Consider the following 14,934-nt stretch of genomic DNA (forward strand, 5'->3'; position numbering starts at 1 on the left):
TTCACGGCATCAACGAGCAGGGTGCAGCCCTGGTAGGCGCAACCGTGTCCACAAGAAGATGCAAACTCATGGCGGGCTTGGGGGCAGCGCAGGTGTGTTATGTCTGCCACAGGTCCCTCCAGAGCCAGGAAGCTGCACAAGCAGCAGCAGGCTCCCCTCCCGCTCACTCTGCGAGCCACCACCTCTTAGTTAAAACTGCGTCCCAGGCCTCGGCCTCAGCCTCATGGCGCGACACAGGACTAGACCCTGCCACCCAGCATGAGCTTTGCAACAGACACATACGAAAACGCTGGGAATACACCCCTTTCTGAGGTTAGTACCGTTAGAAACCTCAGCAACGGAATCCCTTACAGGCACTGTTCAAATGTTGAGGCTTCCCCTCGAGCTAGCTGCAAGGAAATGGAAAGCCAGATCCGGAACGCGTCCTTCCTAACAAGCCCTGGGGCTTCACGGACAGTTTCCTGCCGTAGCTTCACTCCCAGCCCCACTCTACGTCCTGACCCTCCTGTCTCTCTCCCTCCTCACCTCCATCTACCACAGGTGATCTGACGCACGATGCACTCTGCTTACACCTTTTTCTACCTGCAGAACAAGTGACGTTCTGGTAAAACACACGAAGTGCATCTGATCCATGTATGTGAAGACAGCGTACACACACAAAGTAGAACCCACCCGCCACCACCCTCCTCACCGCTTATCTGCTACACCAGCACGCCTGCCCCTGAACTGGTGCTCCGCTCTCAGGCATTGACCCAAATACACATCAGCTACACCTGCACAAGAGAGCACAGCACAGCTTCTACCATAACAGCCCCCAGTGCCCCCAGCAGGTGAATGATTCCCAAACCATGGTATGTCCATTAACTGCCAACATGCACAGCAAATGAATCTCAACCCATGCTGACCAAGAAAAGTCAATCATGCAAAAGAATATATTGTATGATTCCACTTATATAAAACTCTAGAACAGGGGTGCCTGGGTGGCTCAGTCGTTAAGCGTCTGCCTTCAGCTCAGGTCATGATCCCAGGGTCCTGGGATCGAGCCCCACATCGGGCTCCCTGCTCGGCGGGAAGCCTGCTTCTCCCTCTCCCACTCCCCCTGCTTGTGTTCCCTCTCTCACTGTGTCTCTCTCTGTCAAATAAATAAAATCTTAAAAAAAAAAAAAAAAACAACTCTAGAACAAGCAAAGCTAATCACTGCCACGGAAAGCAGATCAGTGCTTGCGGCTGGAGGCAGGGGAATGACCACCAAGGAGTACAAGGAACTTTTGGGGGTGACGACAATGTTCTGTATCTTCATTAAGATGGAGGCTCCACGGGGGCCCCTGGGTGGCTCAGTCGGTGAAGCGTCTGACTCTTGATTTCAGCTCAGGTCATGACCTCGGGGTTCGAGATCGAGCCCCGTGTCAGGCTCCACACTGGACATGGAGTCTGCTTGAGATTCTCTCTCTCTCCATCTGCCCATCCCCCACAACCCCACTCACGCGCTCTCTCCAAAAAAAAAAAAGAAGGCCCTCCATGGGGGCCTTCATTCGCAGAGGAAGGAAGGAAAGGAAATTCCTGGAGGAGACAGATAGTTACCAGGAGAGCTGACCCTGGGATCAGTGCACGTCCATTAGAGATTGCATGCTCTCTGTGGACAGGACAACTGGTTGCAGGAGAAGGGCCCATAGTCACGCAACATTCAGCAAGCAGGTGAATGAGTGAACGCCAGGTGCCCCTTCCTGGTTTGGGGTTCTTGGCATTCACGGATAATCCCTCCCTGCTTACACAGTGGTGGGAAGAGGGCACACAAACATGGCCCAGCTACCACGCAAACTCACGGCCCTCAATCATCTCCCACAAGAGTCTCTGACTCCAACGCTTAGATGTTGAAACAGAAGGCAGACTCACTAGAGAGAGAAAAACAAACTAGACCTGGACCATTTCCCCCACTGCATGGAGAGAAACCACGGATGGATTAAAGAACTGTGAAATGTAAAACTCTAAAGTTAATAAAAGAAAATGCGGCAGAATATTCTTGTGGTCTTATTAAGAAGGATTCCTTAAATAAAAAATGTCAACAACATAAAACATTAGGCCAAAAACAATGAATTTGATAACTACAAAATTAAAATTTTCTGTTCAACAAAGAACAGTATGGGAAACATTAATAAACAGATAACAGAACTTCTAGAAAAGATGTTTACAAAGCATGATGTGCATAAAGGAATTAATGTCCAGAAGAACATGAGCTTCTGCAAATCAACAGAAAAGGACAAGAACCCAGTGGGAAAATAGATAAAGGAAGAGAACAGGCATCCACAGCAAAGAAAGGCCAAAACCTTGTGGGAACGTCATAAGCTGTCTAATCTCATTAATGAACAAAGAAATGTAAACTAGGACATGTCCGTGACCACATGTGTGCAAATGAGCAGCATCAGGTACCAGCAGACACGTGGGGGTATAACCCTTATGTCCAGCTACTGAACAGGCATCCCTCGAGGGAGCATAGCCAAACCTGCACACCCTGCAGTCAGGGAGGCATTCTGTGTCTGGACACACACGCTAACAAATCCCTCCTGTTCCCACTGGTGGCCGTTTGTGGTGGAGGGACGCCCAGGACAACCCGAGTATCCATCGGGAAGCAATCCTTCTAAGCAGTAAGACACAGTGCAAGGAGACTACTGAACACAGCAAAAACTGGAAACACCCAATTACCCAGGAACAAACAAAACAGGAGCACAATGAGACGTGCACGTGATCACGCATACCGGGCGGGTTGGAACGAAGGCCAACGGAGATGACAAACACAAGGCACTCAGCCTGGACCTGGCACTGAGTATGTTCGAAAACATGGTTCCTGCACTAACTGCCGTGAACCCCTCCAAGCTTACACCCCATTGTTGGCTTCACCACATATCTATACAAGGGACATCAGACCTGCAAGAAACCGATGGATGATGTACAGAGGGGTGAGCATGTGCAGTGTGAAAAGCCTGGCCTTTAAAGTCACAGATCCCTGCTCAGACAGCGGCTCTCACAACCTGGACAAGTTACTTCTGCATCTCCAAGTGCGAAAATGAGTAGTGCCAACCCCCTGTGGTTGTTTTAAAGGCAAATAAATGACCGCGATGTGAACCTTACAATGCATGTTTACCTTGCTTACTCCTCCTCCCTTGCAAACCACATGACAGAAGTCTCACCACCTGGAACGCTGCCCAACCATTACCAATAATAACTTACGGTGACCACGTAACAACATGGTCTACATTAAACAATGTTGAGGAAAAAAATGACCAGAAAGAAAGAAATCAAAACTGGACAGAGAAATTATAGGTGATTATTCATTGGCTTTCTCTTTTCCAAGTGTCCTGCAATACCACTATGCAACTTAGAGTAAAACACATTTTAATAATAATGCTGTGCCACTAGGTGCTTGTAGATTCAGGGATGGTTCAACACACGCACTTCACCAAGGATGACACACCACACTAACAGAACGAACAGACGCATCTCAGCAGATGCATCATACAGAATCAACACCCTCCCATTGCAAAACACTCACCAGACTGGGTCCTGGAGGAAACCACCTCACTACAGTGAGGGTCATATACAACAAGCCCACAGCTAACCTCACGGTCAGCTGTGCGAGCTGAAAGCTCTTCCTCTACGGTCTGGAACAAGACAAGGATGCCCACTATCATCACTTCTAGTAAACACAGTACTGCACCTCCTAGCCTGAGCATTTAGATAACAAAAGGATAATAAGCATCCAAATTGGAGATAAGAAGTAAAATGACCTCTGCAGACATTATTATCTTGCACATAAAAAACTCTAAAGATTCCACAAAAAAGCTGCTTTACTGACAGATGAATTCAGCAATGTAGAGGACGCAAAGTCATAAAATCAGCTGCATTTCTAACAGGAACAATGAACGGGGCGCCTGGGTGGCTCAGTCGTTAAGCGTCTGCCTTCAGCTCAGTCATGATCCCCGGGTCCTGGGATCAAGCCCCGCATCAGGCTCCCTGCTCAGCGGGAAGCCTGCTTCTCCCTCTCCCACTCCCCCTGCTGTGTTCCCTCTCTCACTGTGTCTCTGTCAAATAAATAAATAAAAACAAAACAGGAACAATGAACAATCTCAAAAGGAAACGATGAAAACAATTCTGTTTAAAATCGCTCAAAGAAGAATACGTAGGAATTAACTTAACCAAGGAGGGAAAGCCTGCACAACAAACACTACCTAATACTGCTGAAAGGAATTCAAGACATGAACAAATGGAAACCCACCCCGTGTTTGTGGATTGGAGGACATCATACTGTTAAAATGTCAGCAGGACCCAACGCCATCTACAGATTCAGTGCCATCCCTACCAAAATCTCAAACTTTTTCAGATATAGAAAACCCATCCTAAAATTCATGTGGAATCTCAATGGACCCCAAATAGCCAAAATCATCTTGAAGACAAGAAGGAGAAACTGGAGGACTCACACTTCCTCATTTCAAACCTACTACAAAAGCTACAGTAACCAAACCACGTGGTACTGGCATAAAAACAGACTGACGGACGAAGGGAGGTGAACTGGCATAAAAACAGACAGACGGACGAGGGGAGGTGAACAGAAATCCCAGAAAGAAACTCTCACATAGTGAAAGGACTTTTGACGAGGATGCCAAGACCTCTCGATGGGGAGCCGACAGTCTTTTCAACAGAATGGGCTGGGGACACTGCATCTCCACATGCAAAGGAGGAGGCTGGACCCCTACCTAACAGCCCACACACACATTAACTCAAAATGGATCAAAGACCTCAATGTAAGGCCTAACACGATAAAACTCTGGAAGAAAACGTAGGACAAAAGCTTCACGACACTGGATTTGGCAATGATTTCTTGGATGTGACCAAAGGCACAGGCAACAAAAGAAAAAATGAAGTGACTTCATAAAAATTCTAAAAGGTTGTACATCAGGAGACACTGTCTACAGAGTAGACTGAGAAAAATATCTGTAAATCATACATCTGGTTAAGAATTAACATCCAGAATATATACAAAACTTCTGATAATAACAACCTGACTCAAAAACGGGCAAAGAAGTTGAAGAGACACATCCCCAAAGATACAAGAATAAGCACATGCGAAGACGCTCGATGTCACTGAGCACCAGGGAAACGCAAATCAAAACCACAATGAGGTACCGCCTCACACCTGTCAGAACGGCTAGACCCAAAAAGACAGGAAATAACAAGTGCTGGCGAAGAGGCGGAGACAGGGGACCCTCGTGCACTGCTGGTGGGAATGCAAGCTGGTGCAGCCAGTGTGGAGAACAGTATGGAAGTTCCTCCACAAAACTAAAAACAGAACTGCCGTATGAACCCCACAACTCCACTTCTGGGTATAAACCCCAAACACCTGAAAGCAGGGTCTCAAACAGCTCTGTCCACCCAGGCTCATACCAGCATTAGTCACAAAAGCAAACGTACGGGAGCAACCCAAATATCCGTGGACGAGCACATGGGTAACAAGATGCGGGGTCTACCACATTCCGTGCGGTGGGGTATCATCCAGCCTTAAGGAGGAAGGAAATCTTCCTTATGCCACAACATGGATGAGCCTTGAGGACATCATGCCGAATGAGACAGCCAGTTGCAAAAAGACAAATACGACAGGATTCCACCTCTGTGAGGGACTTAGATTCATCACAAAGGCGAAGCAGAACAGCGGGTGCTGGGGGCACAGGGGATGGGGGCTCAGTGATTACTGGGTACAGAGATTCAGTTTCACACAACGAAGTGAGTTTTGGGGAGGGACGGTGGTGGCAGGTGCACAGCAGTGTGGATGTATTTAATGCCACTGAACTACAGTTAAGAATGGTTAAGATGTGTATTTTGCCACAATAAAAGCTCCTCTGAATGTCTGGGTTGTTACATGGTGATATGGAAGCACACAAACGTGACAGTGAACTAAAGTCTTCAACACATGCAAGGGTACAAGTCCATCAAATACCAAAGGAAACAGTGAATGATCAGAAGCTTGGACTACGACATCAAAGAGATCTATATTCGTATTTGCGTTTTGCCACCAACAACCTCTGTGGCCTCAGGCAAGATCTTCCCTGCCTGAGGTCCATCATCTTCAGCAACATGAAGAGAATGACAACAGACCTCTTGGAGTTGGGAGAATTCACAGAGACAAATCCTACATAGCACAGGGCTTGTCACAGAATAACTACGACTCTCAATTCTGAGCCTCCTTGAAACTATGTCTTCAATGAATGCAACTGAGTATTATTAGGAAACCTGTCCTCACCTCCTTGTCCCAGCTACACTTCACACTAAGATCCAAACCGAGGAAAGACGTATGCCCTACCCGCAAGGTGCTCACTATCAGCAAAGGAAGCAGAAATTTTTTTTAGTAATAAGAGTCTGTAATAAATAATAAAAGTTATTTTCATATACATCACTGTGACCAAGAGCAAGGTTATCCCGAGGAATGAATCATATGAGAGAATATTTGGGTTGAATCTTAAAAGGGTAGGTTTTGTCTATTAATGAAGGAAAAATACAAAAAAAAAAGAATCAAAATAAGAGAGTGCTCAGACCGAAGAGAACAGTGTCACCAGATGGAAATCTGAGTAGGGAGCTGCAGGGCATGAAAAGGAGGACACTCGGGGTCTAATGCGAAGGGCTCACACAAACGCCCTGTTCAGTCAGGTATTTGCACTTTGTGCACAATGGGGAAATAAAAACCAGCATCTTAAAGAAGAATAGAGAGACCTATAATCTAGAAAAATACTGATGAGGGGTGAGGCTTATGTTCACTTGGAGGGGTCAGGAACGACCTCCTGGGGGACATGACTTCAAGAGGAGTCTGCCTGGCAGATGAGTCCAGGGGGGTCAGCATCCCAGAGAGTGTGGACCACCAAGGATCCGGGGGCCTCTAGGGGGGCCCGGGGCGTCTGGAGCACAGCACACTGGGTGGAAAGTGGCAGGCCCAGGCAGTAATACGCTGGCATGGGAATTTGGGCTCGCGAGCAGTAGAGGAAGCTGTCAGTCACGCAGCATGTGATAAGATGGTGTTCTGGAAAAACACCTCTGACACCAGTGATGGGAAGCAACAGAGACCGCAGGTGTGGGCGGCCGGAAGCCCAGTCAGCACCGTGCTGCTACTGCGGACAAGGAACCAGGCGGGCTCAGACCCGGGCCGGAACAGGGAGGTGCAGGCCCACTCCAGACCTGAAGGGAACGTTCCATCTCTCTGGGGAGGGAAACTAGTGTATTTTCCTCTCACTACGTCCACATTCCAAATACACTCGGTATCGCCCTCTAGGTCCAGGATAAAAACCTCAGTGCTGACCTCAGAGGCCCTCCTGTCTGGCCCTCTCTGTCTTCACCTCCTTTTCCAGTCCCTCTGCTCGGACTCTCCTCGGCCTGAATCCCACCCGCCCTCCCAGGCCCAACCAATACAGGCCTTCCATGACTTCCTGACATCCAGTGACCCCTGGACTGCGGCCAGGAGTGTATCCGTCAGTACAGACCAGCATGTGGGGCGAGCCCTGGGCCGTCTGCGATGCCTCTCCCATTACTTGATCACACTCATTTACTCTCGAATGGTTGTTTACGCTTTTCTGTGCCTTGTCCGTATGTTTCCTTCACAGAACTGCAGAGAAATGTCAAACATGAAAACAGCTAGACAGTAATCCAAGCCAAGAGGAGTGCCCTGAGAATTCAGCACACCGGAGAAAGCTCACTGTGGAGCTGTACGTTACGGTTGCTCAGAATCCGTGACTTCTCCTGCAAGGCTGTTATTATGTAAAATAAAATAACAGTGGTAAATTGTGCCTGCCAATCTGCTACCACAGAAGAAATGTAAGAAAGAATAAATCATTACAAACGGAAATGGGTGTGCAGTTAGTGAGCCTGTGAAGAATTCTTGAGATTGCATTTACAGCATAATATTAACTGCTAGTTTTTCAAAATAACTTATTTCCAAAGAGGTAACAGGCAATGGCCATCCCCTCCTCTCCAGCAAACCCAGTAAGGGAGTGGAATCAATAGAGGGTTCGCCGTGGCAGAACATACACTAAGACCGAACGACACACAGAAGATCAGCACGGTCCCTTGCAAGCAGGACACATAAATTTGGGAAGTGCTCCTTATTTTTGTGTTGTCTGCCAAAAAAGAAAAGAAACTGACACAGAGACAAAGCAAAATGGTAACTTGGCAGTTCTTACGGCTCTCATGGAGTGAACTCTCAACAAGTCACTACAGAGATGGAGTGTGCCTCGTGCAACCTGAGAAGCCAGCCGGGCGCAGACGGCTCAGCCCGTAGCGATAGGTGGTGCTCCAGGAGGACGCAGTCACTGCAAATGTGTCAAAGAGGGCAGAGGGCACAGTTATACCTGGGGTGTAACCCTAGAGTAAGCGATACAGGTCACTGATGCCCTGATCTGAAACATTAACTGGAACAGGAAGTCTTCCAACCCCATGTCAGCCTAATCACGTGAGTCAGGCACCATCACCTCTGGAAACACACAGTCGCAGGTACCCGAGACAGCAAGAAAACAGAAAGGGTCACTGGCTTTGTCCAGCAGGCACAAAACGTCATCTGACCTCTCGCAATGGTACAAACTAGCCCATAATACTGGCAGAGATGAACATAAAATCCATACTTGCTTCAACAGAATGCATTTACATTATAATGATTACTCAGAATACTTTATGAAACACTAATGCCACCTTATAATTATCCAAGTTAGATGTGAATAGTATGTGAGGGTTTAAGACAGAACAGAAGTGGACACATGTGACTTATTTTAGGGAATATTAAAATATAGGTGACCGTAAATGATGCGATTATGAATTATGAATAATATGAGAAATCTTAGGGATTGAAAGTTTAAATTTCATTTGTTACTGATTTTGTTGTCATTTTTTAAAAAGATTTTATTTATTTGTCAGAGAGAGAGCAAGCGAGCACAGATAGAGGGAGAAGCAGGCTTCCCATGGAGCAGGGAGCCCAATGCGGGGCTCCATCCCAGGACCCAGGGATCATGACCTGAGCCGAAGGCAGACACTTCACCGAAATGAGCCACCCAGGCGCCCCTGTCTATGATTCTTAATCTTTGTTCCTTGACTTAAAAACTGTTAAACAAGAGCTAACATTATGATCTTAAGCATAAAAATGTTATACTTGTTTTACATAAAATCTTGCCTCTGCTCACCTTCATTCAAATGACTACTGTATTTTTTATGATAAAATGACCTGTTGGTTTCAATTTTATGATTAAGCATCACAAAACATACTTCAGTTTCTAAAAATATGTTTTTACTGAGAGATGAAAATTTATTTCTGTTTATTTAGCTCTCAAATGAGAACTATGGAATTTTACATTATCATCAAATCCAAATTATAAACATACACCTTTTTAAGATTTTATTAATTTGTCAGAGAGAGAGACCGCACGCACAAACGGCGAAGGGGCAGGCAGAACAGGCAGAGGGAGAAGCAGGCTCCCCGCTGAGCAGGGAGCCCGATGCAGGACTCGATCCCAGAACCCTGGGATCAGGACCTGAGCCGAAAGCAGACGCTTAACCGACTGAGCCACCCAGGCGTCCCTAAACATGCACCTTTAAATGACAGGGATAGCTTAACCACTAATTACAAATCAAGCGTAATCCCATATATGTACTTTGATTTCAGACTGACTCATTTTGTGAAAGTACTTTCCACCCCAAATAACAGAATCTGTTAAAGAAGTTTCTGTTAGTTATACTTTTTGAACAGAACAAAACTATTTTAAAAACAGAGGGAGAGACTTAAAAGAAACTGGTAAAAAACATGCAGGCCTCTTTCCTAGGGTGCATGGCGACCACAAGAAGCCCTTTAAGCCAGCATATAGAACATATAAAAACCCCAGAGAAAGGAATAGACAAGTTAAGGATTTTAAATCCAGCCAAACTGATGTACTAAAAAGGCTGCAACCAGCTGTGACGAGCCAGCAAGCACTCGAAGGTCAGTTCCCACAAAGTCTTGATTAAGAATGTCCTAGATGGTGCAGCCGCTCTGGAAACCAGCATGGAGGCTACTCAAAAAATTAAAATAGAACTACAATACGATCAGCAATCCCACTTCTGGGTATTTATCCATAAGAAATGAAATCACTATCTCAAAAAGCTATCTACACCCTGCCACGTCCACGGCAGCACTAGTCACCATAGCCACAGCATGGGAACAGCCTGCATGCCCACTGACAGAGGAGTGCACGAAGATGACGTGTATATACAAGGGAATGACTCAGCCATAAGAAAGGAAACCCCATCATTCTGTGACAACGTGGATGGCTCCCGAGGGCAATGTACTAAGTGGAATAAGTCAGACAGAAAAAGACAAACTCTGTTTCATCTCCCACGTGTTATCTAAAAAGACCAAGTGCACAGAAACAGAGAACAGATTGGTGGTGGCCAGCAGTGGGTCAAACAGGAAAGGGTGCAAAAAGTATAAACTTCAAGTTATAAGAGAAATCAGTCCTGGACATGTCAGGTACAGCATGCTGATTACCGCTAGTAATAATGGACCGTGTATCTGAAAGGTGCTAACAGAGGAGGTCTCAAAGGTTCTCATCACAAGAAACAAAATGTGTGACTATGTGAGGGAACAGATGCTACCCGAACACACTGAGGTATTGTTTTGCAGTGGGTACAAATACAAAATCATGATGTTGTATACCTTATAAACACAACATCATATGTCAATTATATCTTAGCAAAACTGGGGGAAAAGAATATAAAAAAGAAATCGACCAGAGAATGAACTTTGCACACCAAGAGAGGGCTGGTGCGGACCATGAGATACACACTTACTGCAGAGGGAAACCAACGTTCAGTGGTGAGGAAGAGCATGTCAGGCGGCTGGCCTCATCTCTGGCTGGTCAGAATCAGTACAACTGTTTAAGAACAGGGATAAACAGTCTACACTGTTTCCAGGAAACACATTACTGGTTACAGTGTTGGTGTTATTACTCTCCAAATGCTGGATATATAATGCTGGATACAATAACTGAGTAACTACCATTCATGACCTCCTTACTGTGTAAGAAAAGTTTTGGTAGAAGAGTTATGGAAAACCCAGTAGCCACAAATTCCAACAAAAATGCAAGTATGCATTCATAAGGTGTTTTTCCTCTTACAATTATATTTACTACCTCTGCCCACGAGAGGGCCTGGAAAGACCAAGCAAGCTGCAGTGAGCACACAGAGGGCCAGACATGCTTCTGAGACACAATTTCTATGTGACAGAAACCGGAGCCCCTTGGAGAAATCAAAGGTTCCAGGTCTGGGGCGGACTACAAGAGAGATGAGCCTGAAAGATCCTGTTGGGTGAGAAAGCAGAAAGCCACTTCAGGAGCCCACGTGGAGAGCCTCCAAACCCATGGAAGACAGAAAAATCTGAGCATAAATATTTTGTCAGAAATGGACTGAAGTATATCAAAAGTACTGAAGTGCATGAATTCCAAATGACACTTAAAAAACTAATTAGTTACCATTAGAGGATTTTTTTTAAAAAAACCGGCAAAAAAGGAAAAGAGCCTGTTATTCTACCTTCAGATACGAACACACCAGAGGATTGCTCAACAGCATGCGATGGCAAGTTTGTGTCCTTACAGAAGTATTCCAGTTTACAACAGAAAGATGGCATTAGATTATCACCATTCTGCAACCCTTAATGAATTGTTGGTGTAAGCCAAGACACATCAAGGCTAGCAACCTGACTACACGAGAAGCCCACATCACGGCCTCCTGGTAGGAGGACATAGCACCTATGAAGGGGTCTCGCCCCACTCAAGCCTCCAGGGCAACTATCCACTTCCATGAAACACAGAGGAACAAATACACAAGATGCAACCAGCCAAAGCCAGACTATGGGAAACCACAGAGCAAATGAACCAGTCTCTTCAATAAATAAACAAAAAGGAAAATCACAATCAAGGATGAATGAGAACCTTTAGACTGGAGGTGACCTCAAAGACATTTTCGAAGAAACAAACACAAGCAGAACTAGAACATCACACAGAGGTTGTTGACGCCAGTGTTCAGGGTTTGCGAGGCTTCCCAACAGGACAGGGAGCCCAAACACGTGCAGGTGTGCCGGAAGCCGTCTAGCTTTCATTCTCACCAGACACGGTAGAGAAGGAGTCCTCGCGACCACACGTGCCTTCTCTACCGTAACTCCTCCACAGCCGTCAGGAACGTCACCCGTGCGTAATGATTAAAAGACAACAAGGTTCAGGCTCGGCTGTAACTGAGCAGAGGGTCTGGACTTAAAGTTCATCAAAGACTTGGAAAGCATTCACCTGTTCAGAATACAGCCCAGACCCCTGACTCCCCATCATGGGGCAGCGCTCCTCCCAACCTGCTCCGGCCAGGGTGCGACAAGGGCACCAGTGCGGCCCGGACGCTCAGGCACAGGCCAGCTGGTTAGGCACACAGGCTATGACAGAAGTACGGATGCCACGGTGTAGTGGTGCTCAGACGGCAGAAGAGACACTGGCCGTCACCCCTGCCAACACTTACCCTCTGATTTTCTCAGTTCCTTTTCATCTTTAGACAACACTGATAGGACGTTAACTTTTTGGTAGGTGAATACACTTCTTCAGCTGCCCCTTAAGATCTACGGACCCTAGCGCATGGAGAAAAGTCAGCCTTGGCAGCCTGAGGCTGTGCTGATGAAGAGAGGACAGGATGCAAGATGCACATGGGTGCGCACTCCTGCTGACAAACGTCTGCGCACACGCAGCAGGTCGCCTGCACCCGCCATGGCCACGAGCTAACGGCGACCCTCACGGCCAGACGGTGCACCCCGGGCGGGGAAAACCTCCACAGCTCTAGGACGATGCTGGGGGAGGGAGAGACACTGCTAGAGTTCAGTCAATGACCCCAAGTCTAAACGTTAAATCCAAAGAGCGGCATCTGATTTCCACATTCTTCCATAAATAATTTAAATATACATAAACCATGGTTTGTTTTTTTTTTTAAAGAAAATCCCAGCCATAGGAAAATACTTACGGCTTTTATTCTTGAGGTTTCAAAGAAATGTTTTTAGGCCAATACCACCTCACTATAACTTGTACTTTGTAACATACCCTCAAGTTATTTGCTTTTTATAAGGACATACTAATAGGACTTATTGTATACTCTTTATTTTATTCTTATTTCCCCTAAGTGTTACCTATTTTTTTCTTCTCTTGGCCTGCAGGAGCACGGCAACTTTAAGTGCTCAAAGGGTAAATACAGACTTACAGCAACACACAGCAACACCCTCTCCCTTTCTCCGGTCCATCCTCTCATGAGGAACCTTTATAATCTTTAAGAGAATGTAGGTAAGAGACAAAAATATGTGGTGCTCAATTCTACTACTTATTAGTAAGGACAAAAATAAACATTTCATTAAAGGGGCTCATAAATCACCCATTTCCCATTTTTACATACAGCATCTAAGGAATCATCTGTACAAAGAATAAAGAAAGAAATTCTACCTAAATTACCAAAAAATATCACTCAAACATTTAAAAAGAGATGAATTTAGCTTTATTCCCTTAAAAATACTCAGAGAAACAAATAAAATCAAGTTCTATTTGAAGACTCCCTTATAATGTGAGTATTGATAAAATAGTCTGATTGTTTCCTATCCTGATCTTGGTCTACCAAAATAAATAGCATTGGAAACTAGGGGAAAAAAAAAAAAAACAACTTTTTTTAAATTGATGATTTAATATAACTTCCAAAATACAGGACAAAATGGTCAGGATGTCCTGGTTAGTGGGCTAGGGACCGAGAAGAGGGTGTTTTCTGCACAGAACACTTGTCCTCCAGTCACAGTGAACAATGAACAACAACACTGTGCTTTAGACAGGCACACAACAGCAAGCCTTTTTAATAAAAAGACTTAAAGATTTGATCCCAAGAGTTAAAAAATGTTTGATCGTTAAAAAGCTATTATAAACAGTACACAGTGATGTTTTACTTCTCTGGTATTTGTTTATTAAACATCTTAACACAATGCCTGTCTATGTCTCTCTCGTTTTTCTGACAAGTGTATACAAGGCAAAAAGTGACTGCTACTTTGTAATGTGTCAATGAGCATAATAAATAAGTTATTTTTGGACCTTTTTTCCCCAAAAAATCTTTTAGGAAACTTTACAAGGATATTTTTGCTTAAATGTACTTACTTTGTAATACGGTCAATATTGGCAATTTGCTTCTGGTTCCGTATAATCTCAATGGCTGCCCAAAGATGCTGGATAGCTTTTGTATCCGCCTGTCGCCTTTTTGTTAGACGTGCCATGACCTGTTCACTTCTGTAACTGTAGGAAAACACAAAAACATAAGGGGAAAGAAAGCATGGATTACAAGATGAACTACCATCAGTGTAGTAACAGACTCAGCACCTCCCAACTACTGGGGAATACACTAACACAGGATGTAGCATGACCAACTTTTCTCCATTACGGGTTACTCTGCAAAAACCGTCATTCACTTTGTTATTTCATAAAGAATAACATTTTAAGGTCAAAGAGTTAAAAAGGTCTTCCCAAGAAGGACAAGTGGTCACCCTATACTAACATATCAAAGAACACGTACATTTCAATTTTATTCCAAAGCAAAAATAGAACATAAAATTTCACTTTTTGTTACTACACTGTGTGTAACTGTAATATGACAGAGCAATATAAATGGAATTCAAATGTCCTAATTCTTTGGTTCTTAGTTTATGATACTCATCGTTTTAAAATTTCAATTTTATGTAGACATACTGACAAATGAAAACAGCGTTTTTTTTTTCTTTTCAAATAAAACCATAAACAGAATCTATTTCTAACCGAGGCATGAAAGGCTGGGAGCTGGTGTCCCAGAGGAGGACGTGGGTGGGCCCACATCATCAGAAATGGTCACATG

General features: G+C 45.0%; 1 protein-coding gene and 1 non-coding gene across 10 annotated transcripts in view; one reads left to right on the forward strand and one right to left on the reverse strand.

Annotated features, from left to right (window-relative positions):
- Positions 1-14,934, reverse strand: part of ZMYND11 (zinc finger MYND-type containing 11) — a 128,977-nt gene that overhangs the window by 58,720 nt on the left and 55,323 nt on the right. For all 9 annotated transcript variants that reach the window (XM_035021761.1, XM_035021759.1, XM_035021760.1 and 6 more), the window contains exon 2: positions 14,208-14,342. In XM_035021761.1, the coding sequence (XP_034877652.1) occupies positions 14,208-14,323 (116 nt within the window). In that variant the 5' untranslated portion in view covers positions 14,324-14,342. The remainder of the gene's footprint in view (positions 1-14,207; positions 14,343-14,934) is intronic.
- On the forward strand, positions 8,041-8,143 carry LOC118022023. The gene has a single exon (XR_004682358.1). It is a non-coding gene; the product is annotated as a U6 spliceosomal RNA (small nuclear RNA).

Source organism: Mirounga leonina, unplaced genomic scaffold (assembly GCF_011800145.1).
Source record: "Mirounga leonina isolate KUSES-001 unplaced genomic scaffold, KU_Mleo_1.0 Mir_175, whole genome shotgun sequence".
In the NCBI taxonomy this organism is placed as follows: domain Eukaryota; kingdom Metazoa; phylum Chordata; class Mammalia; order Carnivora; family Phocidae; genus Mirounga; species Mirounga leonina.